Source organism: Hirundo rustica, chromosome 3 (assembly GCF_015227805.2).
Source record: "Hirundo rustica isolate bHirRus1 chromosome 3, bHirRus1.pri.v3, whole genome shotgun sequence".
Classification (NCBI taxonomy): Eukaryota; Metazoa; Chordata; class Aves; order Passeriformes; family Hirundinidae; genus Hirundo; species Hirundo rustica.
In genome coordinates, this window is record NC_053452.1 from 109,884,764 (window position 1) to 109,908,586 (window position 23,823).

The following is a 23,823-nucleotide window of genomic DNA, read 5'->3' on the forward strand; positions in this document are numbered from 1 at the left end:
TAAGAGTCAGTTGATATTTTGCTTTGCTCAAACGTAGAAGACACAGGAAAAAGGGAAGGGGAACCAACAGAAGTGAGAATGGCCTCTTGCAAGCTCCAAGTACTGGAACTTGTACTGCATAGCATAGGTTTGGAGAGCAAAATACCAAGGAGGAAGTCTGGTTTTCTCATTAAACCACGGAACTGTGTCTAGTTCATTTTCCTGGCTTGACCACTGACTCCTACTGTGGTCCTGAATAAATCATTTCACCTCTTTGTGCTTCAAAACAGGATAATAAGACACCCACTAAGTGGCTACCTTGGAAGCTTCAAGCAGAAGTTAAAAAGTGACCAGTACAAATATTTCACAAGATCATCTTGAACTGTTTTACAGGACTGGTACAGCTGGCTCTGTCTTTTATCTGTAAATAAAAATAAATAAGAAATTTGTCCCTGAAAATTAGAAATTAAGCCTACAGTGCAAGCACTGACTTTATTGTGCCCATGTATGTGCTGCTTCAATCCATCACTGTATTAAGCATTTTAGGTTTCAGGCTGGCCCGTGTCTCGCAAGCCAAGATAGACTCAGCCTCCTGACACCTTCTTGCAAGTGTCACAGAAATTTAATAGACTGGAAGTTATTTATGAACACTGAGAAGGGTCTATCCCCTTATGTATGTGTCCCTCGTAGTCTGACATCTTGATTTCTTCGTGTCATCTTATTAAAAAAAAACCCAGCCTTTGGGGTGTATGAATAAATGACACAGATATGCATCATCGGAACAGATGCTCAGTATTGAGGGTGATTTATTTTAATTAGTCAAATGTCATTTGAAGAGTTTTTTCTTTGTGACTGGCTTTGATTGCTGTGTGCAGAGCTGCTGCCGTTGCAGGATCTCACGTAACTCTCCCCTTTTCTCTCCCCCGCCCGCCCGTGGGTGCCAGGCGGCATGGAGTCGGGTGTCACGCTGGCTGATGTCTGGTGTTACATGTCCTTGCTCGATAACTGGAACCTCGTGTCCCGCATGACAGTCCCAAGGTGTCGACATAACAGTCTGGTGTACGATGGGAAAATTTATACCATTGGAGGGGTCGGTGTGGCAGGCAACGTTGACCATGTGGAAAGGTAAAAAAAAAACCAAACAAAACTTTTAAAAAAACCAAACCAAATACGTGCTGTTTGCTGGAGCTTTTCCTTCATGCTATGCTAAAGGACTGTTTGCCTTTTAAAGGACACATCAAATGGACTGTATGTGTTAAAATAAGCTTTTATAACAGCTAAGGAAGTAGGAAAGTGGGCAGGATTAGATTTCATTTAAAAGCTTCAGTGGAAAGCATTGTTTTAAAACCAAAGAGGAAAGTTGCCAGCTTCTCGCTTTGCTCAGGGGAGTGAAGAGAGTAATTAAGCATCTTTGGACATTTTTCCAGGTTATGCAATGAACTAATAAATTCCATTTGAATTTAGTGTTGGTGAAAGTCTTTACAGACCACAATAGTACTTTTTTTTTCCTTTTCAATCCAAAAAAAGCAACAGCAAAGTAAGTTTCTTGTGTGTGCTTTCCCGGTGTAGTACCTCAGCCTTGACCTGGCAGGAAGATCCTCCCTTTGGTGGTCCTGGCCTGGGGCTGGCACCTGCCAAGTTCAGAGTAAAACAACCGATAAATGGAAACAGTTTTGAATTCCTGGCTGAACAAAGATGGGAGAGAATGGAAAATTCTCTTTTCAAGTAGACTCCAGATGTAATTTTTTTCACATGAAACTTTAAAAAAAAAATAGGAAGGAACAGAAGTGCAACAGAAATATTTCACCAAGTAAAATTCCAAACCCAACTAATTTCTTGTCAACCAATGCATTCAATAAAGCCATAGATTTTATATCTATATCAATGTGTTCATTAAAAAATAGAATTTACTTTGAAATGCAGTTTATTAGAATATTCCAAAAATATCAATACAGTCTTCCCCAAACACTTAACTGGGAAACATATTTGGGAAAAGTTTTTTCCTAAGTGAATGTGGCAACCAAAAGTATTTTTGTCAGTTTTAAATGCTGAATTTGAATCCTTCTTCAGTAACATTTTGAAGCAAGCATTTTCCAGTAAAAGTTGCCTTAACAGGCGAAACAAATAGGGATAGGTCATTAGGAAGGATTTCAGGGGAAGAAAAAAACAACACATTTTTCAAAAGGTTGGGTCTGATGCTTTCAGCAAATCAGGGAAACGCAGACAGCAAAGAATGAGTGATAAATCATAGCGGTGAGCACAACATGTGAGCACTGCTCCCCTCCTTCACCCAGATTTTAAGGTGGGCACTGCCCACAGGACTTGCTTTGAAGCAAATCTCACCCTTTTCAGCAGATTTGTTTCAGGTATCTGAAGGTATTCATCCCATAATTTAAGTCAGTAAATTTTTAACTAGCAGAACTATTTTGTGAACACAGGTAGGAGAGAGGTCAGGAAAGAAATGCTGTTTCATTCCATGTCTCGATAAAGATGAACTGCAAAAGAATGCTTTGAGGAGTCTTGATAGTTGTCATTGATTAAATTATCTCTTTTCAGTTTTCCTTCAGTTCTTGTCTCTGCTCTGATTCTCATGGTCTCTCTTTATCAAAGCATCCAAAATGGGGGTCAGTTGAATGAACCCTAAATCAGGCAGAGTCCCCCCTGCTCCTTCCCTCTCATCTCAGTCACCCCAGCCCTCACCACAGATGACATTGCAGCTGCAAAGTCACACTCAGGCACTCAGCAGCCCCTGCTTGGCTCAGTGAGAACAGCACTGCTGGTTTTCCATTGTACCAAGCCCACCAAGAGACCTGGATGTGGGAAAGGAGCAGATTTCCTCCCTATCATTTCAGCACACGCTGTCTCAGCCACAATAAGGATGTCTTGTCATGGGGATTTGCTAAACCCGTGATTATAATTAATCTGCTGTTGTCTGTTGAGTGGCTTGTGGGACAGAGCCGTGGAAAAAGTGCATCATGGCCTCCTTTGGGCTATGCCGGGAAATGAGAGAAGTTTGGGGATGTTTCCTTTTTTATTCTTCATATTAAAATGACAGTAGGGGGTGACAGAAGTGAAGCACAGCGTGGCTGAAGCTGTGTTTTGGAAAGGATGTTTCAGGGTCTGCTGTCAGAAATGCAGGTGAGGGAAGGCTGACTCTCCTAGCAGTGCTGAACAAAGTCAGGCCTTTTCATACAAAAGCACTTCCCATTTGGACAAGGCAGGGTTCAGGAATTTAAATCGCTCTACCCATTTTTGCAAGCTGTGAGGATTTCTGAATTTGGATTGAAGCTTTGGGAAAAAAAACACTAAAGTACAAACAAAAATTACTTCAATTGCTGAGTTGGCTGCTGCGTTACGAGCAGTGAATGCCCAGTTCTTGACTCTGCTTTTCTTCCCTCCCCTCCTTTAGAGCTAGAAGAAACCAACTTTATCCCATCATATTTCTGTGTGGGTTGCACAGTCCTCTTTCAAATACTTTGTTGGTTTCGATGGGACAGTGTGATACAATCTCTCAGTAAGGGGTAAACCTCTCTGTCATTCCAGCAGGTCATAGAAAAGCACTCAGTTAAAATAATGTGGCATGGTCATATGCTCCATGTCAAGTGATGCCAAAAATTACATTTACCTCCAAAGTTACCACTCCTCCCCTCAGTGCAGAATTGTAGACACACACTCCTGGGTTTGGAGTAGTTTTCACCTCCTAGGAGGCCTCTGAGATTCCAGCCCTATTATCCCCCCAGATGGAAGTGCAGGGGCTTATCCAGGCCTGACACACAGTGCAGTCCTGGGCTGTGCCATCAGTGTGAAGGGCAAGGCATTGAACATCCTCCCTCGCTGGACCACCTACCGCCTCCCCTGGTGCACATGCAGCTTATCTTTCCCAACCACATTTTGCTTTCTGCTTGCTCAGTCAGCCCAAGCGTGACCATGCGCAGCTTTGGCCAGGTTCTGACGTGTGTCTGCTGGCATGGTCAAGGGCATGTCTCCACTCCAGAGTGACTTACCCTGACCTCACCAGTAAGCAGACCCAGAGGATGGGTGCCTCAGTGCAGTGGATCTTTGAAGACAGAGAGAGCACATCTTTTTCTCCCAGTTTCTTTCTTGTTCTCTACCTGTTTTTCATGGAATTCTTGTAATGTTTTATCCTAAATGGTTAAAATCTTACAAAGATGTTTTTACAGCGTCTTGCTTTTTAAAAGCAAATGTCAGACCAGCTTAGCTATATGTGATACCAACTGCCTGCACTTAATACATCTGGTGCACCATCACAAAGCAAGTAGGGACCACTGGACTCATCATGATTTATGGCATCAGCTCCTGTGTCCCTCTCTCCATGCTTTTGGTTGTGTTGTTGATGCTGAAGGGTCTTTGCCCAGAAATTCTGGTGCCACTTAAAACTGTGGGTGTTTTCCCATCAAATTCAACAGAGCTGAGATTCTTTACCCTTTATCTACCATTTGTCTGTGAGGAGGCAGCAAAAATTCTGTCTCAGTGGATAATAGGGGGCTATCAATCACAAACAGATGAATAGGAGTCATTCGTTACTCATCTGAAAACAATATGCATGTGCCAGAGGGGCTGAGTTATAAGTCCATTTTTGTGGCTGTGCATGGGTATATGTTCAGGGAAAGTTATGTTTTTGCAATGAGTGTTTAGGGAAATAATAGCATGGCTGCAGTTCTCCATCAAGCCCCTCTGGCAAGGTTCTGTGTGACAGGAAGCAAGTCATTAGGTGTTAGGCGAGAAGGTATTACACTTTCTGTCTTCTTCTGAGATATGAGTGGAGTTGGGAGCTGGTGAAATGAAGTGGATCCACGAACTAGGTCTTTAGATAATGGATGGGCTCTGTAATATATGCAATTTGAGAGCCGAGAAGGCTGCGTATGCTGAACAAGACAATGTATGTGACTGGAAGTGTGGAAATGTGGGTGCTTTGTGGTTATTATAGGTTTGAAGGACAGAAGAAGATGAATCCCCTTGACCTGACAGCACTTTTGCAATAAGGTTGTCTAAAATTGGGAGATTACTTTTGTTGGCAGTGCATACTTTGCAGACAGTGTAAAAAAATCAGTGTAAAGAATAAGCTTTATACATTTTAGAAACTGCTTCAGAACCTGCTGTTTTACTGAGATATGATCATGTAGGAATTAGGGGTTCTCCTCCAAGGAAGGTGGACATTTCTTCACCAAAAGGATTACCACGGACTGGAACAGGCTGCGCAGGGGAGCATTGGAGTCACCATCCCTGGAGGTATTTAGAAGTCATGTCGATGTGGCTTGGCAGTGCCAAAGGTTGGACTCAAGGATTTTAAAAGATCTTATCCTAGATGAAAGAAAATTAAATATATTTTCTTGTCTTAGGATAGTTTCTTAAGCCTGTCAGAAGAAAAGAAAAAAGGCAAGAATAGTAATCCATTACTGTGATTTTAAACATGAAAATCATCTGAAGAGCAGTTCAATATGACACTGTACAGCTTTAGTTTAAATAGAAGCTTTCCTGCAAATACAGTTAAATAATGCTTAAATTACTGAAGGATTTCTTGCAGACTGACAGAAATGGTCAGTGTGTAAGTGGCTGACCATGATGTGAGGATCTTATAATGTGAATAAATGAAGCCACACATGTGGCAGTTTAACCTAGGAGGAGAGAAATTAAGAGACTGAGGAGAAAAAAAAAATACTGTTTTCAGGTACTGAAGAGATCAAAAAGTCAAGAAGGCAGTGAAGCGAATGGCACAGCTTGAAATGAAGGGTTTTCTGCTGTAAATACTGAGGTGGTTGGGAAAGAGCAAGAAAGGAGGAGTTGAATGAAATGAATGAAGGAAGGGGAAGATCAGTCCCACAGATGAAATTCTAAGAGTGGAGAGTTGTAGAAACCAGCAAGGTTTTATTTCTGCATGTGCTCTCTTCAAGCCTGAGCTGTGTTTTCTGCTGGGTTCAGACCATTTGTTGTATCATGGGTATATAAATTATACATATACATACATATATACATTATATATACAGATAACATGCATATATACATATATAAGAGATCTAAAAATATATAAGGTATGTGTAAATAATACATAAATCAGCAGGTAATGAGTGCACAAGGGTCAGATGAGATCCCTGTGCTCAGTGCAAGTGAATGACAGGTGGGGACACGTGTCCTGCAGGGCTGGGGACCTGCAGGTTGCTGGGGAGGTTGAAGAAGCGTGAGGGCAAGTGTGTAAAACCACACATGAGTCCATAGCGTGCAAGGACTGCAGGCCAGGAGTCAGCCATGTGAAAGGAGATGTCCTTGAGGATTCAAGTTCAGCAAATTGGATGGGCTCAGCAGGCCCACAGCCAAGGACAAGCATGGACACACCAGGAGGCAGCGGTGGAGAAGAGGGAAGAAAAACCTTTGCTTGGCTTGAAGCCAGCTCACATTATGTCTCCATCTATGGCTTCAAACAGGGGAATGCAAAGCTTGACTAATGGAAAGAGATCAAAGTGATTATTTTTTAAATCAGTTTCCTCCCTGCTGGCCCTTGAGCAGGGCTGGTGTGACAGGCAGCCAGGAGCCCCACGAGCACCAGTGGCCGTGGTGTGATGGCAGTGCCAGAGATGACACAACAGATGGAAAAGCCCTAGGGCAAGGAGGTAAAGCAGGTGTCAGTATTTTCTGTCCTGGAAGGTTACAAAGGTTCACCTTCATTCATTTTTAAACCAATTTAGCTAATCTGGTGCAAATCCTTGTGTGAACATATTAAGAGCTGACTTGAGATAGACCAAAATGATGGAAACCTGCCTTGCAGAGAGCTTAAAGAGCTTAGACTATTTAGTTTATCCCACAGAAGGTGAAGAGTTGACTTTATTATTTTCTGCATGTCCGTATGTGAAAGAGAGAGATCTGATAGCAGACAGCTTTATAATCCAACGGGGAAAAAGAAACAAACTTTCTGGTGGGTGGGAACTGAAGCAAAACAGACTAGAAATCAAGTCTACCCATTTTGCAAGGAGGGAGTGAACTGGAAGAATAAATTCCTGGGGGATGGAGGGACTTGGTGGACAGCTATCAGGAAGCCTTGAAGGCATCAATTTCTCCTCTTCAGCCTCAGAGCTAGGGTAGACACTCAAGAGAGTTGCTTCACTGAGCAGCTCTTGTAAAACCCACATTAGATGCCCATGCTAGGTAGACAAGGACTTGCTTCCACCTGCTTTATGGGTCCCTAATTTTTTTAACCAAATGACCTTCAAGAAAAGAGTGGGGGTTTAAGGTCCAACACATGCACCTGTGTCCAGTAGATTTTCAGCCCTTGGCTTTCAGCAGGTGAAGTGAAACTCAAAATTTTTCATTTCTCAGTGGCACATGACAGACAGTAGGAGAAAGAAAGATCAACTCTGTCATCCCAGAGCATAACCAGAGAGCAGTGAAAGTGGGTTAAAAGTGGGGTCTGTGGGACCTGAGGCCTCAGTTAGGACATCCATCCAGAAAAATGATGATTGCTTTTGTAATTTGAACCTTTCTCCAGTACATCCTCTTCCATCTCCAGGATGCAGTCCTCAGCCACACCCAGCCCCCAGCATAGGTGAAGGATATAATCCCTTCTTCCCAAAAACATATTGGGAAAATCAGAAAGTTGTTGACAAGAATGTGTTTGTCTTGGGAAATGAAGTGTGCCAGGTACTTTGTCAGCATCAGGGAAGGGAGTTGGCTGCTCACCACCCCCATCTCAGACCACTTTGACTGCCCACAAATGTTCCTCATGCTAAATCAGAGTAGATAGTGTGAGATAAAATGTATCAGCTGACAGGTGGGATTGGTCTTAAAGGAGGAACAAGAGAAGGAACATTAGGTCAGTTCTCTCAGCTCTGTTGTTTTTCCCATTCTATAACCAATTATAGCCGATTTCTTAACGAGACATCAAGAATTAAATTACCAATTACTGCAATAGCTGAGTTAGCAAAGTATGTCCCAAAAGCAATGTGTGAAACTTTAAATTATGTGAGATTTTTTGCATATTGCTTGGGTGGATGTGAATGCTGCCCCTTCTGAGTTCTGTGGGTGAATGCAAGAAATGCGGCATGTGGTGACTTACCTGGAGGAGCTGCTTGTGCAGTCAAAACGCATCTGCAGGCTCAGGTTTGGTACAAGAATCTGCTCAGTAAAGGTGTGTCACCATGAATGCTCCTAGCACCATGTTGTTTAATCTTGTTATATTTCTTCCCTTTGATCACTTGTTGTATGTAGATGAATTTAATTTCTCTGTAACTAATTTAGAGCATCATAGGGCAGTTCTCCATGCTCATTATAAGGGACTTTCCTAATTTATTTTTTTTTTTAGTTAAAGTTTGCCTCCCTCTTGCTTTTGCTTCAGTTTTATGAGTGTGTTAATTACTTTCAGTTATATTACTTGGAAACTCATTAGTGCATTTTTATTAAGTACATTATTTTCTGCTGTTTATGCCATTTTTATCATTCCTCCCTTTTATTTTCCCCACGTTTGAGCAGTGAAAATTTGAGGGACATGTTACAGAGGGAGGATTCCCTTGTTGCCACATCATATTTTGCAGATGGCTTCATATTCATCAATTCATTTCATGTTTTGCATATTGCATATCACTGCCATTAAGAGCAAAAGCCCTGCACGGGTGATGAGGGCTTCTGTTCTGGCAGTCAACAATTCTGAAAAATCACTATGCAGGAAGCTCCTGTTTGACTGCATCTGTCATTACATGGAAATATAGAAACCTAAAAATCACACTATTCTCCACTGTCTCCAAGATTCATTTTAGAGCAGCTATTTGGATCTCTGCCACATTATCTTTAAAAAAGGGATGCCTATATTTGTGATGTTGTCTCAAATGAATCTTCATCCATGGATTGTTAACTGTACATCCCTTATGGTCAATGACTTAATTAAGTCAGATACTGATGACCTTAAAACTAATTTAGTACTTTCATGCATACTCTCTTCAGTTTGATTCATGTCAAATACAAATGCAACGATGAAATCTTACTTCAACATTAACAGTTGCAGCATCCTGAAATGAAACGCAGTAGCTTGGTTTGCACAATAAAAATTAAATGGAAGCAACTTATTCTGGCACAAAATGGGAGTTGCTGGTCAGTTAACTAGAGTAAAAGGAGCCATCATGTTGCATTATGTTGCAGGTGAGATGTGTTCCACAAGCTGAACAACTGAAGTGTATTAACAGTTGCCTGCCCACAGTCACTATTGGATATCTCCGCACTGATTAGCAAGAATAATCTCATTGTATACTCATTAAAAGAAATTAATCAGTGGAAGACATCTCAACAAAGATGTCCCGAGTTTCTGCACCTTGGACTATAATGAGATTTGAGAGGCATATACAGAAAACAGAACCAGCTTTCTCTGGGCTTCTATCAATGTTTTAAAACCATAGAGAAAAGCATTCATTGCACTGTTTACCGAGTGGCTGAATTTGCAATATGTTAAAAGAAACCACATTTTCACCTCTGCTTTTCTTCTGCTTGCCAAACTCCCTTTCTGTGCATGTCTGTGCTGCCCAGTGCTGCTCGCCTCAGCTCACCGCGCCCGCTGTCGTCCCCAGGTACGACACCATCACCAACCAGTGGGAGACCATCGCCCCCCTGCCCAAGGCCGTGCACTCGGCCGCGGCCACCGTCTGTGGGGGCAAGATCTACGTCTTCGGAGGGGTGAACGAGGCCGGCCGAGCCGCGGGGGTCTTGCAGTCCTACATCCCTCAGACCAACTCGTGGAGTTTCATAGAGTCCCCGATGATTGGTAAGCAAATCTCTGTGCTGCAGGTATCTTAATGCCTTTGCAGAAAGAAAGGGAGTTGTGGGGTGGGAGAGGATATCCCTATAACATATTGGCAGGAATGAGTGGATATTATACCAGAGAAGCAATTATCTGGATTTCCGCTGAAGGCAATTATCACTCATTAATACAGACTAGTTACCAGCTAGAAGTGATGAGTTCAAGGCAAAAGAGGAGAAATCTGTTACTAGGTATGAACAATTAGCCATTTTAGTTTTAAAACATCTCCAAGTGTAGTGAAACTTCATGCTGGCATCATGTGTTGTCCCATGTGGGCTCACAGCATTGCTGAAGTAGTGGATTATCACTCGTGGGTTTGTTAAAATGCTGCCTGTCCTGTGGGAAGTGACAGGCATCCTGAACTGGAATTTATCAGTGGTGTCCACAGGCATATGTGCTTCAGAGGCTGACAGCTTCAAGATGTAGTTCCTTAAAACTGTGTTTATTAGTGTATGAAACCCCTGAGCTCACCAAACATAAAGAGCAAGACGAGAAACCAGATTTTCCAATGTACCAGCCAATGTCAGAGGTGGTGACTTCCTTCCAGAATTAGAACAGCACTCAGAAGTTTGCAACTTACTTGCTTTCTGTGGTGATTTGCACCCTGAGTGCTTAGGCTGCTTTGGAAATGAGGTTTAGCGCTCAGCCTGGCAAGGATGCTCCTGCAGGCAACAGCTGACCTGGGTCATCTGCTCTGCACTGGGCTCTGCCAGCCTTTGGTCTGGCTGCACCCAAGTGGCCAAACAACTCATACACAGTCATGGCAGAGAAGCTGCTTTCGGAGCGGTTTGCCTTCACCTCCTAATTCAGAGAATCATACAGTGGTTTGGGACCTTTAAAGGTCACTTAACCCAAGCAATAAGCAAGGACATCTTTCACTAATTCAGTTTGCTCAGAGCCCTGTCCAACTTGACCTTGAAGTTTCCAGGGATGGGGCTTCTACTGCCTGTCTGGGCAACCTGTTCCAGTGTTTCACCATTTGTGTTGAAACTGTGACTTCATTTTTAAAAAATCATCCTCTCATTACTGAGCCTGAAAGCAATAGGAGTAGCAAGTAAGTCATTATAGAAGGACAGCTGTAAGGCATTCAGGTAAGGCCTGACCATAATCAGAAATGTGGAATAAGCTGCTTTTCTGTTTCAGCTTGTTAGGATGATTGCCAGCCTTTCGCTGGGGTTCCTGGTAGATCAGGACACGAGGAGCTGGCGCTCCGTGGCCGCAGCCTGCCCAGCCCAGGCAGCGCGGGCGCTGCCGGCTGCTCCCATCTGCAGCCTGACACAGCACGGCACGCGCGGGATGCGGCGTGAAGCGCCCAGCGGGAGAGCGTTAGCCGGCTAAAGGCACGTTGGTGTAAGACAGCAGCACAAACAGCCCCGCTGCCCGGCTTTTTCCATCACGTGGCTACGGCTGTTGCTGCTCCTTTAATCCACTGACTGACAGTAAGAGGTTTTCCTGGACTCACAGGAAAATACTGCAAAAATGAGTGAGTTATGTAAAGTTGTATTCCTCTTCCTTACCAGAATAGTGCAAGTGCCACAGGAGCTAAGAATCATCCCCTGGGCTCTTTTAGAGTCTAGTGAGTGTCAACACCATGTATGCTTAAAAGAAATCATCTCAGCCATCCAGAGTTGGGTTCATCACCCATCATTCTAATAGAGTTGAACTATTATTTCTTAATAGTACAAAAATACATTAAAGATACTCGTGAAGTTAAAAGATGATATTTATGTTTTCTTGGGGGAACCAAAGTTCATTAGTTAAGCTGAAGGCATCAAATATATGATAAAACAAGAAGTTTTTTGTTGGGTATAACATCAATTTACTTGGGAATAACACAGAGTCTGAAAAATGGCATCCCCATGGAGAATATCTGAGGATGTTAACTGGTGTTGATGCCTGATCTTCACTGCAAGGCAGTGGGAATGTTGGAAATATATTTTAATTTCTCCAGCTCTACGGAAACCATAGTGTCATCAGTATTTTTATAGTATCCAAGAACAGAGCCAGGTACAGTACAGTCTAAAAGAAAGAGGAAGTAGAAGGAGCCTTTTGCAAAATGGAGCTGGGATCAAACCTGACATGATCACTGCCAGGGTGCCCCTGTCAGTCTCAGAGCCTTTTTGTGTTGATTTATGAATTCCTAAGGTGTACCTCTGATGGTGAGTTCTTACAAAGTCACCCCAGAGATCAGTGAAACCTGTTTGACCTCAGATAGGACAACAGTTTATTTAAAAATGCCTCAAGCATGCTCAGGTATGCAACAGTAGCTGCAGGTATTGAAAGCAGCCAAGGCCTGTGGAGATCTTTAGACCAGTAGCACTTGTCTCAGTTCACAGTGGTATTTTATGATAGTGATTTGAATGCAGCGTGGCACATGTTTGAACCCAAAAGGTCCATCTCTTTCAAAGCATCACATGCCAGCCTAACCCAAGGCAACACTGCCATCAATCATGGCTCATGTTTTGTCCAGTCCGAGTGGAGGTGAAGCAGGCTGGATGGACACTGACATCCTGCCTGTGCAAGGGAGATACAGACTGGGGACTGATAGCAAGTCCACGAAGCACAGCCCTTGCTTTTCTGCCTGGAATTCTTCTAGGAGAATGCAGTGAATTCACTCCCAGTTCCCATTTATTCTTTATGCTTCAGCTGTCAGGAGGTGTTGGGACGTGGATGCCTGTGAGCAGTAGGAGTGACACCAGGCTCGCTGACCCGCTGCATGCGGATGCTGTGGAGGCCTTTGGGCGAGTGTTGGTCACACACATCGACATTTGGGGAGGAGAAGGCCTTCCGTCAATGCCCCATCCTCTGCCCTGTGTCAGTCCTTCCCACCTTGGAGTGGGCAGATGTTCCTGCAGCAGTGCAGCCCACAGCTGCAGGAGTCACTGGGAGAATGGAGCCTCACAGGGCTTTCACACTGTATGTTTATAGTAAACCATATTACTATATGGTTTATAGTAAACCATCCCCTTCTCATGTTTTTAGATGTAAAACAAAAGTCCTGCATGAGTAAATGAACCAGGGCTATGTACTTGCAGCACCTGCCTTTCCATTTCTGGCCAAGCTGTCCTATATAGCTGTGCTAAAAATGTATTCCATGCCCAGCTTTCTGAGCTTTGTCTTTTTTAACAAGATGGCCACAGACATGCTGAAGTCAGGGATTTTAAGTAAGCCTAATTATTTGACCACTGTCTTTTAGTTCACATTGTGCCTTTATGACAGGGCACTAAAATATACCTTTTTTGATACTCTGAAGAGTCAGAGCAGAATTAAAAGTTTTTATTAATGTTTTTTGATTGTAAGAAAACCAGTATTTAATTACCATGACTATTAAATTTTAAAATCTGGTGAGAACCAGAGAACAGAGATCTAAGTTCTGTGAGCGTTTCTGGTTTCTAATCCAAGTATCTAGTTCCTCACCATACCGTTTACTCCTGCAATGATATGTCAGACCAAAGTGGGACAATCAGAGACCTAAGAATGCAAAACCTATCTGGAAAACAGCACTAGAAGCATCTGTGCATCTTTTACTGCACTGTCCCGTGACTTATTTTGGTTAAAATGATTTTATTTTTTTTTTTTAACTTTACAAGAAAAATCAGATATATGTCTTCACACTCTCCCAAGGCAAATAGTTTGGTGTTTGTAGGGGAATATGGCTGGCTTTCACCTGAAAGTCCCAATGTGTGTTCCATCTAGTTCTTCAGTGTATTTTTCTTCCAATAGCCAGTTCTTAGTATTTTTCACCCTACTAAGCTTGAATTTTTATCTCACCCATTTCTCCTCTGTACATGCTATGTGCTCCCTTCAGAATGACTTTTTCTACTCTTCAGTGTTTCCCTACTTATTCTCTGCCCTCTGCCCTGCAAAATCAGAATTTTTGTGTTGCTGTTTATCCAATGTCTTCTTCACTCTTACCTCTCCTTCATCTCCATGGCTTGTTTTTCCAGTGCTCTTCAGTTCATCAACATCATGCCCATAAATTTGATGCTAGAGCTGCCCTGTGGTGGTAGGTGGAGCCTCCTGCTTTGGCATGTTCCATGCCCACCACACACACACAAAATGCGGTGTTTGCAAGTGAGGACACTCAACTTTGGGGTCTCCAAGGAGGGTTTGCTCAAGGGTCAGTGGAAAAGACATAGGGCTGGCAGCCAGCTGTGTATCTGGAAGAGGTCAGCTCCCCGAAGAGCTCTGAGCATGCAGGGTGACATTCAAGCCCCCACTGTTCATGCAGCAGCTTCACCTGGGCCTCACGAGCTGTGTTCAGGATCAGATCACAGTCTCCTGGTTATCCTATGCCTGTGCCATTCTTGAGTTTGTCTGCAGAGTGTTCAAGGAGGGGAAGAGGCACTTACTACTAAAAGCAGGCTAAGTTTGTATTAACCAGACTCCCTTCTCTAATCTGCTCCATCAAGTGCATCAACCTCCCCAGCAGGCACCCACCCCTGCCAGGAGACAATTCGGTTGGAGCTCTGCCTGGACTGGTGGCACTCCCGCATTTCTTCCTTCCAATAAAAATGTTTAACTGGCTGGGTTATAGTAACTGTTTTCCATACGAAGTGCTGCTGCCCTTCATTGCAGTGCCCCTTCAATCTCTGCATTACTGGAAGGCAGTGGAAGATCTCTGAGCATCATGGAAGGGAAAACAGGACTGTGCTACTTGGCCATGTAATGTGGGGAGAGGTGTGAGAGCCACAGACACATCCCAAGAGCAGCCTGTGCTCCCTAAGTGAGTAGCACAGCAGCAGGTTAAATCATCAACCCCACATGAAGGACACCTCTGGCTCAAGGATTGTCATGGAGTGCACACTCCTTCCTCCAACAGTGTCACAGAATAGACCTACTGGCTTATCTTTCTGCAGCAACAGAAAAGGAAAGGGATGTTACCATGTTATCCACTTGCAGAGAAGATTAACTTTTACCTGTTATTTCATTTACATTTATTCTGCCTTCTAATCTCAAGTGTATTTGCTGACCTGGACAAATCCCATTTAAGATTTTCCAGCCTGAAATGGATTACTGTATCCAACAGCCTCAACACTGAGACTTCAGAGAGGAAAGAAAGCTGCTTGTCTGTTTCCATGCTTCCTCTCCCCTCTCTTCCTTTACTCCAGCAGCCTTTTGAAATACCCAGCAGCCCCGCTGTATCCCAGAGAAGCCTCTAACACATAGAAGCACATGGTTCTGCCCAGCAGCTTTGTCCACCTCCTCTCCAGCTTGCTGCACATTGACCAAAAAGCCCAACCAGAACATGGTTTTGCACAACTGGGCTCCCCACCAGCTACCTTGCACTGGAACCATGTTAAGGACTTCAAACTGTGACAGAAAGTCACAGTCTCAGGAGTCTCCTGAGAGTTTGCATGAGGATACCGAGCCCTGAAAAAGACACCACCACAGGAAGAGTGTGGGTTGGACCTGGGATGAAGTAAGGTTAAATATTGAAGATGGACATCCACACCTAAGTATCAGGAATGATGACTTGAGGTTTCCGAAATCCCAGTATCCATGAACAATTTCTGTCCCCATGGTAACAAAAAAAAAAAAAAAAAACAAAAAAAACCCCACTGTTTCCTCTCTACCTGTTTCTGGAAGAGCGTCCCTCACATCTTTTTGCTGTATCTTCATCAGGAACAAGAGACTTTCCTGTGAACAACTCCCTTCCTGAAAGAAACAGCAAAGATTTTTCTGGTTCTGTGTCTCAGATTGCTCAGATACCAATTTATGAAATTATAGCTAAAGACAAAAGCAGTAAAAAGACAACAGATAGGAGATGTATTGAAAAATGGATGAAAATCAAACACAATTGCTTCTTAAAAAAGGAAGAAAAAGAGTATCAGACTGCCTGCCTATTCAAAAAGGAAAAAAAAAAAAAAATCACTATAAAAATACCCAAGAGGTTTCCCTCTCATTCTTTAACAAAAAGAAATGTGAAGTCAGTGATTCAGTCCCCTGAGAAGTCATTGTTTCTGCCGTGAGGGAGCCCCAAATAATTTCCCTGTGAGATTTGGGAGCTGAGGGGCTTTCTTTAATGCAAGAGTTTCATTCTCCTGCAAAACAGTGCTAGTCAAAGTAAAAAAAAAACCAAGAAGATGTGATAATTAAATATGGAAAATTTCTGGTGAGTGTCTTAAGTGGAAAAAATGTCACATATGCAAGTCTGATTTGGAAAGGGATGCGAGCCGCGTTGTTAGGACAGATAAGCCTTTCTGATGAATTACAGTGGCTTAGTGGCACCGCGAAGAAACTGAATACTCCTTGTTCTATTTTCTGGATGAATTAGTTTCTTCCCATCTGTTCCCAAGGATCAGTGACATTTTCCTAATACAGCCGTGGTTTTTTGACATATGCCTGTAGATATTCAGCATAGCAGGAGCTCAGCTTTAACCCATCACATGGGTTCTGGCTGTTTCCCTGCTCGGTGCTTCACCCCTGTACATCCCCCTGGGCATGTGCCAGCGTGGGGTGGGATGAACTGAGCCAGACCACCCCATGGCCATGCTGGGACAGAAACAGCACAAAACCGTTCTTTTCATTCTAGTTTTACCAGTTGAAACCTCAGTTAGGGAGATCATCTCTCTTCTGGAGATGTTCATCAACTTTTGCTTCACTCCTGTCAAATTAAATCTCTGTTAAATATTTAATGGAATAAGGTAGTTTTACAAGAACCTCAGGGTTACAACACACCACGCAAGAGGTAAGCAAATTCCAAAACAAAGCTTCTGGATCTGGTTTAAGCCCTCCTTTTCTGTGTTCCTAGGACACAATCATAATGCTGTAGATTTGGGAGGAACATGCAAACCCCTTTGGTGTTATGTAGAGGCTGGTATCAGAGATGTAAGAGAACAGTAAATGTGGTATCTCGCCTCCTCTCCAGCTTCTGCCTGCAGGTCCCCTGGGGAGGAGGTTGCAGGGGCTGAAACCAGTAGGACTGTGTCCAGTCTGATTCCCTGTTGGAGATGCAGGGATATCAGCCTTTCCTGAGCATATGAAAATGCAGATTTTGGAAAGGCTTTAACTTGTAGCTACAACTGGAGAATTTTTATCTGTCCATTGACCCCAGGATGGCCCCCCAGGAAACACGCACTTCACCCAAAGGGCTCAGACACCTGGCTCTTAGAGGCTTATTTTAACTCAGAGCAATGTATTTTCCCATCTTTTGTTCCCAGACACTGCTGATTGGTTTCACAGAAATGTTGATTAAAAAACTATATCTCATCAAGACAGACATCATCATGAGAAATTTCAGCCCAACTGGCTCATATTTAATAATGTGCATATGGCGTGCTAGCAGCATAAGGGACAAGCCAACTAATTAGATTAGAATTATTTTATTCAATAATTTATGATTAGTTTTACTAATATTTCTAATAATGCCACAGCTAACAAGAATTTTAAACTGTCCTCAGAAAATCTGATTGAACTTGACTCAGGATGAGAGATTTGCTTAATTTCAAACGCCCAAGCTCACACAGTTTGTTGCTAAATTACAGGACTGCTTGGAGATACACACACATCTGAAAAGAAAAATGCAGGTGAATTTATGAGACAGATAAAGGTGAAAAAGAAATCAGTTCTCAGAAAATCTTCTGGAAATGTGTGGGTGACCTTTCCACAAGCAGAAGCACAATATGAAAGAGTATCAACTATTGGATATTATTAAGGGGGTCTCTGTGCCGTGGGTTTCTGCTACACTTAGCTGCTGCATAGGCATGGGAAGCATCTGAGCTAAAATTTGCAGCAATTCAAAATTCTGAAACGATTTGACATCTTAATTTCATATGTAACTGTGGAACTTTGATGGTGACTCCATTAGGCTTCAGGAGAAGATAATTGTTCTTTACCAGTTTAGAGGGAGGCACATACTGGGGGATGAAGCAGTGATGAACTTTAAAAGTGCCTTTGAGAACTTGGAGAGAGGAGAACAAAACCAGGAAAGGTTTCCTCATTTTTCTTTCCCTAGCCTTGGAGGTTTAGAGAAACGTGACTTATCTATAAATAAGGGGAATGTATAAATAAAAAAACAGTCTCCAAACCTGAGCCTAAAACTGATCTCAGTGTTGCTTTCCATTGACAGATAACAAATATGCTCCTGCAGTCACTCTCAATGGGTTCATCTTTATTCTTGGAGGAGCTTATGCACGAGCAACTACCATCTATGACCCAGAGAAAGGCAATATTAAAGCAGGTCCCAACATGAACCACTCCAGGCAGTTCTGCAGGTGAGAAAAAACATTAAAATGGAATTACCGGTGCCGTAACATTTTCTGTTGATAAATAAGCTACTACAAGTGAAGGGGAGAGGGGAAGGGAGGTGTGAACCATTTGGGGATTTTCCTCATCTCTTTTCTGTACGTGTTCAGGCGCACAGCATTTCCCAAAATGTACATTCAGCAGTCTGTTATGGTTCACGTGTCTCCTCACGTTCAGGCACGATGGATCATGGGGAGGGATGTGTGTTGAGCTCCTCCAGTGATTACAGGAATGTTGTTCTCAGTGTGCCATGTGCAACTGGAGGATGATAAATACTCTCTGTAGGAGAGACCACCATAATGTGGAGTATTTTTGCTAGCCAGCTAAAAGATCCTTGAAAACAGAAGAATACTAAGTAAGCACCACACACCGATATTAATTACTATTATTTATTAGGTGCTTGTGATTGCTTTTCAGGCTCGCTTCCCTGATCATGGTCCCAAGTTGAACAAATTTCACAAATTGTCTGACAAAAATAAAACTTGGCAGCCATTACAGGTACTGGCAGCACTTAAAGGCCTTTTAAATAGTTTTACATGGCTGCTACTGAAAGACGGGCTTGTTTTGGGCTGTGCACAGCCAGCTCTTTACAGAGCAGAGTCCCATGCTGGGGAAGGGCTGAGCTGCTGGTTTCCCTGGAAAAGCCACAGCTGCTCTCTAGACATTGCCACAGGCGCCAGGTGAGGGTTTGTTATCCGTGTCTGATACAGCAGCACCCTGAGGCACTGAGCCAAGCAGGGTGGAGGGGATGTGCCAGGCACTGGCCCTACAAAACGCTGGCTGGGAGGAAGAGCAGTTATGGGGCAGCAGCAGGGCTCACAGCAGACCCACATCTTCCAAATATTCAGCCAACTGCACCTTGCTCCAGGGCTGTCCCTGGGCCCCATCCTACTGTTGGAAAACACCTCCATGTTTTAACTTGAATTTAGCCTTTCACTTCAATGCACATGAGAAAACGCCTTTTAAGAAATCATGCTCAGATTTTCTCTTTTTGCCATTTTGTTTGTTTGTTTGTTTGTTGGGGTTTTTTTTCTCATTTTCACTTTTTTCCCCTTCCATTTATTAAGAGGTGCCCTCTCTTGGCTGCTGGAGCAGATATTGCTGTAAGCAGAGGGGTCAGAGCACCAGCTCTGTCCTGAGCCAGCTCCATCCCTGTGGCTGCTGCCCTATTCCCCTGCTCTAAGGACACGTCCTCCTAGTCCTTCCACTCTAACAGGAGGCAAAACAGGATGAGGAGTTGAGTGCCCAGACAGCATATAATGATATTTTTCTCCTGAAAACCAGAAATAACAGGTGCAATACCACTCAGGATTAGAGCCCTAAGCTGTAAAATGAAACATGAGGTGCTTGGACACTTGATACGTTCTTGCATCTTCCCATCTATCATAGAGAGGGATGAGCTGCTCTTTGAACATCTTGGGTTTGTAAAAAGTAACAAGAATCTGTTGAACATACAAGAGAAATTGCATGGCTGATTTGAACTGTTGGCTGAGCACCTCACCTGAAAACTTGCTAGGGTTTCTAACATGAAGGGATACCTTGCTCTTCAGCCTGCAGAACAGAATGACCAAGGAAAGTGAACTGGTGACCTAAATATTCCCTAGTGCTTAGGCACCATAATAACTGGTTTTGTTTAAGTAGAATTTGCTACCTGTTCATAAAAAAGTAACTTCAGGCTTTTAGATGATTTTTTTTTCTAATGCCTAAAGCAATAGTAGGCAGGAAACCAACATTTATAGTGGAATGGTCACCAAAAAAACTACATATAATTGGAAGCAAAAAAGGCACCATTTCAAAGATTCTTGAATGTGCTGGGAAACAGTCAAGGAAAAATATTTCAGCCTGAAGACATGTAAAGCCTGTGACAAAACCTAGATAAACCAGTGTGTATGGAAATAGAGAAGATGAGGGGTCAGCAGTAACAAATAGGTTAAAAACCTGCTGCTGCTACAAGAGGCTGAGGGAACCAGTGGTGAGGGCTAATGGGAGTAAAAAGAAGGCACTTAAAAACTTAGGGGATCAAATTTGTAATTTGAATCAGTTATGAAACCTCTGCTGATGAGACTGATGAGGTAGCAAAGTGAAATACAGACTGATTGGGTGGGTGTTTCTCATCTGTATTTGGAAGGGAACAAGGAGGTTTTGTTCTGTGTTCTGCTGTGAGGAACCAAAAGCAGTCACTGTTGGCAGCAAGGAAAGATGGGAACTCTGAAATTATATTCTCTCATCCAGCAACCCAGCTGTCTTAGACACAGGTGTCTTTAGAGACTTCATTGAGAAGCTGATTGAACCACTAATGTTGATTTATAATAACTTTTCAAGTTGAGTATGGATCAGGGCGCTGCCAAAGTGTTTCCATATTTTGAAAAGGTGAAAAGGAGAATTTCAGTGCAGCAATTAATTTTGCAAAGTACCAGCATCAAGGTAAGTAGTCTCACTTAGCCTCATGTTGGTCCTCTACTAAATACCAGAGTGGTTAATTTGGGATTTCATCAGCAAATAACTAGATGCTAATAAAATAATGAAGATCAGTCAGTGCCCTTCTCTGCAAGATGAGACTTGTTGAACCACCCTGTTGTCATAGCATCATTTAGGCTTGAAAAGACCTCTAAGGTCCTCAAATCCAGCCATAAACCTGACACTGTCAAGTCCACCAAAGGTGTTGGGAAGTCTGGTTTTTTGTTTAGGTTTGTAATACAACACTCCTGGCTGCTAAAGACAGCTGCGATGCTGTAATATACTGCAGTTTCTCCAAGGTATTTGGCTGGCATTACATGGAATTAACAAGGCACATGGTAGAGAGATTAAATCTGCTTCACTGACAGATCTCAAAATGTATTTGTTAATGAGAAAGATATCATTGAGCAAGGCCACTGGTAGCAAGCATTTCTTCTTCTTCAATGCTACTTAATACATCTATCAACAATCCAGGTAATAGAAAATCTCTCCTGATAAAGGCTGCAGGGGGCTTAACACTTACTGGGTACAAAATATTACAGAAGGAGCTATTTTATCAGTTCCCTGAATATATCAGTTGAACTGTCTCAAGGCAGCAGTGGTATTTTAAATACAAAGTATGACATGGAGGAAGCACACTCAGAGCTGCCCTGCTCCCTTGGAAAGCCAGGCTCTCAGAGGAGGACATAAAGGAGATCACTCAGAGCACAACATGAGCCCGCATCACAATGCCCTGGATAAAAGGTCAGTGCAATATTGGAGATATAAAACGAGGCCCAGCACCAAAACGAAAATGAGCTGAAGCTGGGTAGAGTGAGTGCTGCTGCATACGGCGCTGGGAGACAAGTGTGGTCCTGGGTCCTGCATCAACACGTGAAAATACCAGCAGAAGTTCAAAGGGAAGCTGCCAAAATGACCCCAGATTGCAAATCAAACCTTTGACATGAAACTCGAGGAGTTTATCAAAGAAAGGCTGAGAGGTGACTTGATCACTGGGAGCAAATGGAGAAGCTTTCAGTCTCGCAGACAAAGGCGTAGCAGGTTGCAAGGGCTGGAAAGTCAGGTTACACATCTTGGCCTTGAAGTGAAGCACTTTTCCAACAGCAAGGATAATTAAACAGAGAAGCAGCAAGGGAGGGGGTGAACTCACCAACACTCGCTGTTTTTAAGAGGAGATTAGATACATTTCCAGGAGAGATGCTGCCTGGGGAAATGTCCATGGCCTGTGTGTACACAAGCTCAGATTAACTAAGCACAGAGGTCCCTTCTGACCTTAGCCTGTGAATCTATAAATTCCTCGTTCCACTCATTAGCATGGATCACAAAAAACATGGTTTAAAAGCAGCAACTTTAACATAAACAACTTAAAAATTAACTGCATGCTATTGATCTCCTCGCACCAGGAATAACTCAATACTGAATTTGCTGGGAAAAATCTTGACTGCATCACTTTTATTTTTATCTGCTTTGTTTCTACATGTTAGTGATGAGGGAGCATGATACCCTTGAGGAGAGGGAAAAGAAATGTGTGGCATTCCCTGCCTGTGAAAATCTAAAGGTCCATTCAAATGGTTTTAATATCAACTTAAATTACTTTTAATGAAAAATGAAAAATAAATGGTTTGGGTCTCCAGCTCACAATCAACAGAAGAGCAAATTGAGGATCATTTTCAGATTAAGGCCAGCCTGATGGAAGTCAATAAGAAATTCATGCTGATGTAGAATTAACCCTTTGAAAGATGGTGCTAAATGAGAAAAGAGCCATAATAGGCCTGAAGCATTTTAAAATTCACTGAGAATTTGAACACCTTTCACACAACAGGTATGGGAAATACTTGACATTTCCCAAACATCAGGCAAGTGTGAGCTTTTTCTCACACACCCTGTCTCAATTTGGCAGCCCGTTTATTTGCAGGATCTTGAGATGGGGAACAACAGCCAACAGGAATGAAAAGTCAGGATAGATGATGACACCTCGCTCTGTCAGACACCTCCCTCCAAAGAGACTTGCAGATATCCCTCCCCTTCAGCGTGGCAAGGCCTCCCTTTGCAGGCAGGAATTCTCCCTTCCTGCAGTGCCCTTCAAGGGTTTATTTTTCCACAAGTGAAAAGAATACCAAATGCGTTCTTGTGCATGATTAAAAATTCCATATTCTGCTTGCTTAGGATGCAGGCAGCGTGCAAACAGGCTTGTGCTACAGAGAGCCTCCATGGAGCAACAGCAGCAGCATGGTGGTGCCAGCAATAATTCCAGAGAAGCTAATTTAGTACCAGCAATTCCCAACAGACACCAGAAAAACATTTTCTTCCTCCTTCTCTGACTGCTAACCAGTAAGATTCATTAGATGGTTCTGCCAAATGGAAATCTTTAATAAAACTTTGACTCAGGCTGAACAGCACAAAACCAGAGTCAGTTTGGGGATTATTTTACATATACACATACCCCCCACCCCAACTGAGCCCACCTCTTCTTTTCAAGTAAGGCCTTGTTTTTGAGCAGCAGAGCATGGCACCTCCTGTACTGACCTGCCAGGCATTGCTGACCTACAGCACCACCTACAGCCGCCCCAGGCTGGCTCCTTTCTGCCTTGTAAAGCTCATGGTAACTCCAGGCACTCAAAGGGATTGGGGCACAACTTGTTTGGATGGATATTCCCAGGTGCACTGTTATGGAGCAGGTTTCCTCAATGGCCATGTGCTTCCCAAACCTACAGGCAGCAAGGTTGGTGTGTTCAGCCAGTAGCATTTGCATCTGGAAGTGTTTGTAGTCCAGAAGGGAAAACCAAAACCTCCCATCCTATCTGGAAGGAGATATAGGTGTGGGGCTGCGCTCCACAGACACCAGTGAGAACTGCTGCACCAGAGTACTGGCAGTAATTTCTGGAGGAGCTGATGACATGAAGGATTGTGGTGGTCATTAAAGCATAACTGATACAGACAGAGCACTCAGGCCATTACTGATGTGCTGTGGACTTTGGAGTAAAACACTGCTGGTTTTCAGCAACAAGTAACGATGCCACGTGATGGTTTTGGATCATTAGCAAGGGAAAGCGCTCGCAGAGTAGGGGAGAATATAACTGGAGCTTGGCCAAAACACCCACACTAATAATCCCGCTCTAGGAAGGGGCATGATATCCTCCTAATTGACCATGACTAATCTGGACCCTCATTTATCCATCTCATTGTAAAGATGACACTTCTGGCAGCGTGACACGGCCACCCGAGCTCGAGCCTTCTGCTACATAACAGCCTGGCTGCCAGCGCGGCCGCTCTCAGCGCCGGGGCTGTCAGCGCTGCCACCAAACAGGGGACAGCGCTTTGGCTCCCTGACTGCCACCACCCACGGA

The 23,823-nt window shown here is 43.3% G+C and overlaps 1 protein-coding gene across 7 annotated transcripts in view; it reads left to right on the plus strand.

Moving 5' to 3' along the window:
* Nucleotides 1-23,823, plus strand: part of KLHL29 (kelch like family member 29) — a 390,113-nt gene that overhangs the window by 359,245 nt on the left and 7,045 nt on the right. For all 7 annotated transcript variants that reach the window (XM_058419935.1, XM_040059653.1, XM_040059657.1 and 4 more), the window contains 3 exons: nt 924-1,104; nt 9,543-9,736; nt 17,844-17,988. In XM_058419935.1, coding sequence (XP_058275918.1) covers nt 924-1,104; nt 9,543-9,736; nt 17,844-17,988 — 520 coding nt within the window. The remainder of the gene's footprint in view (nt 1-923; nt 1,105-9,542; nt 9,737-17,843; nt 17,989-23,823) is intronic.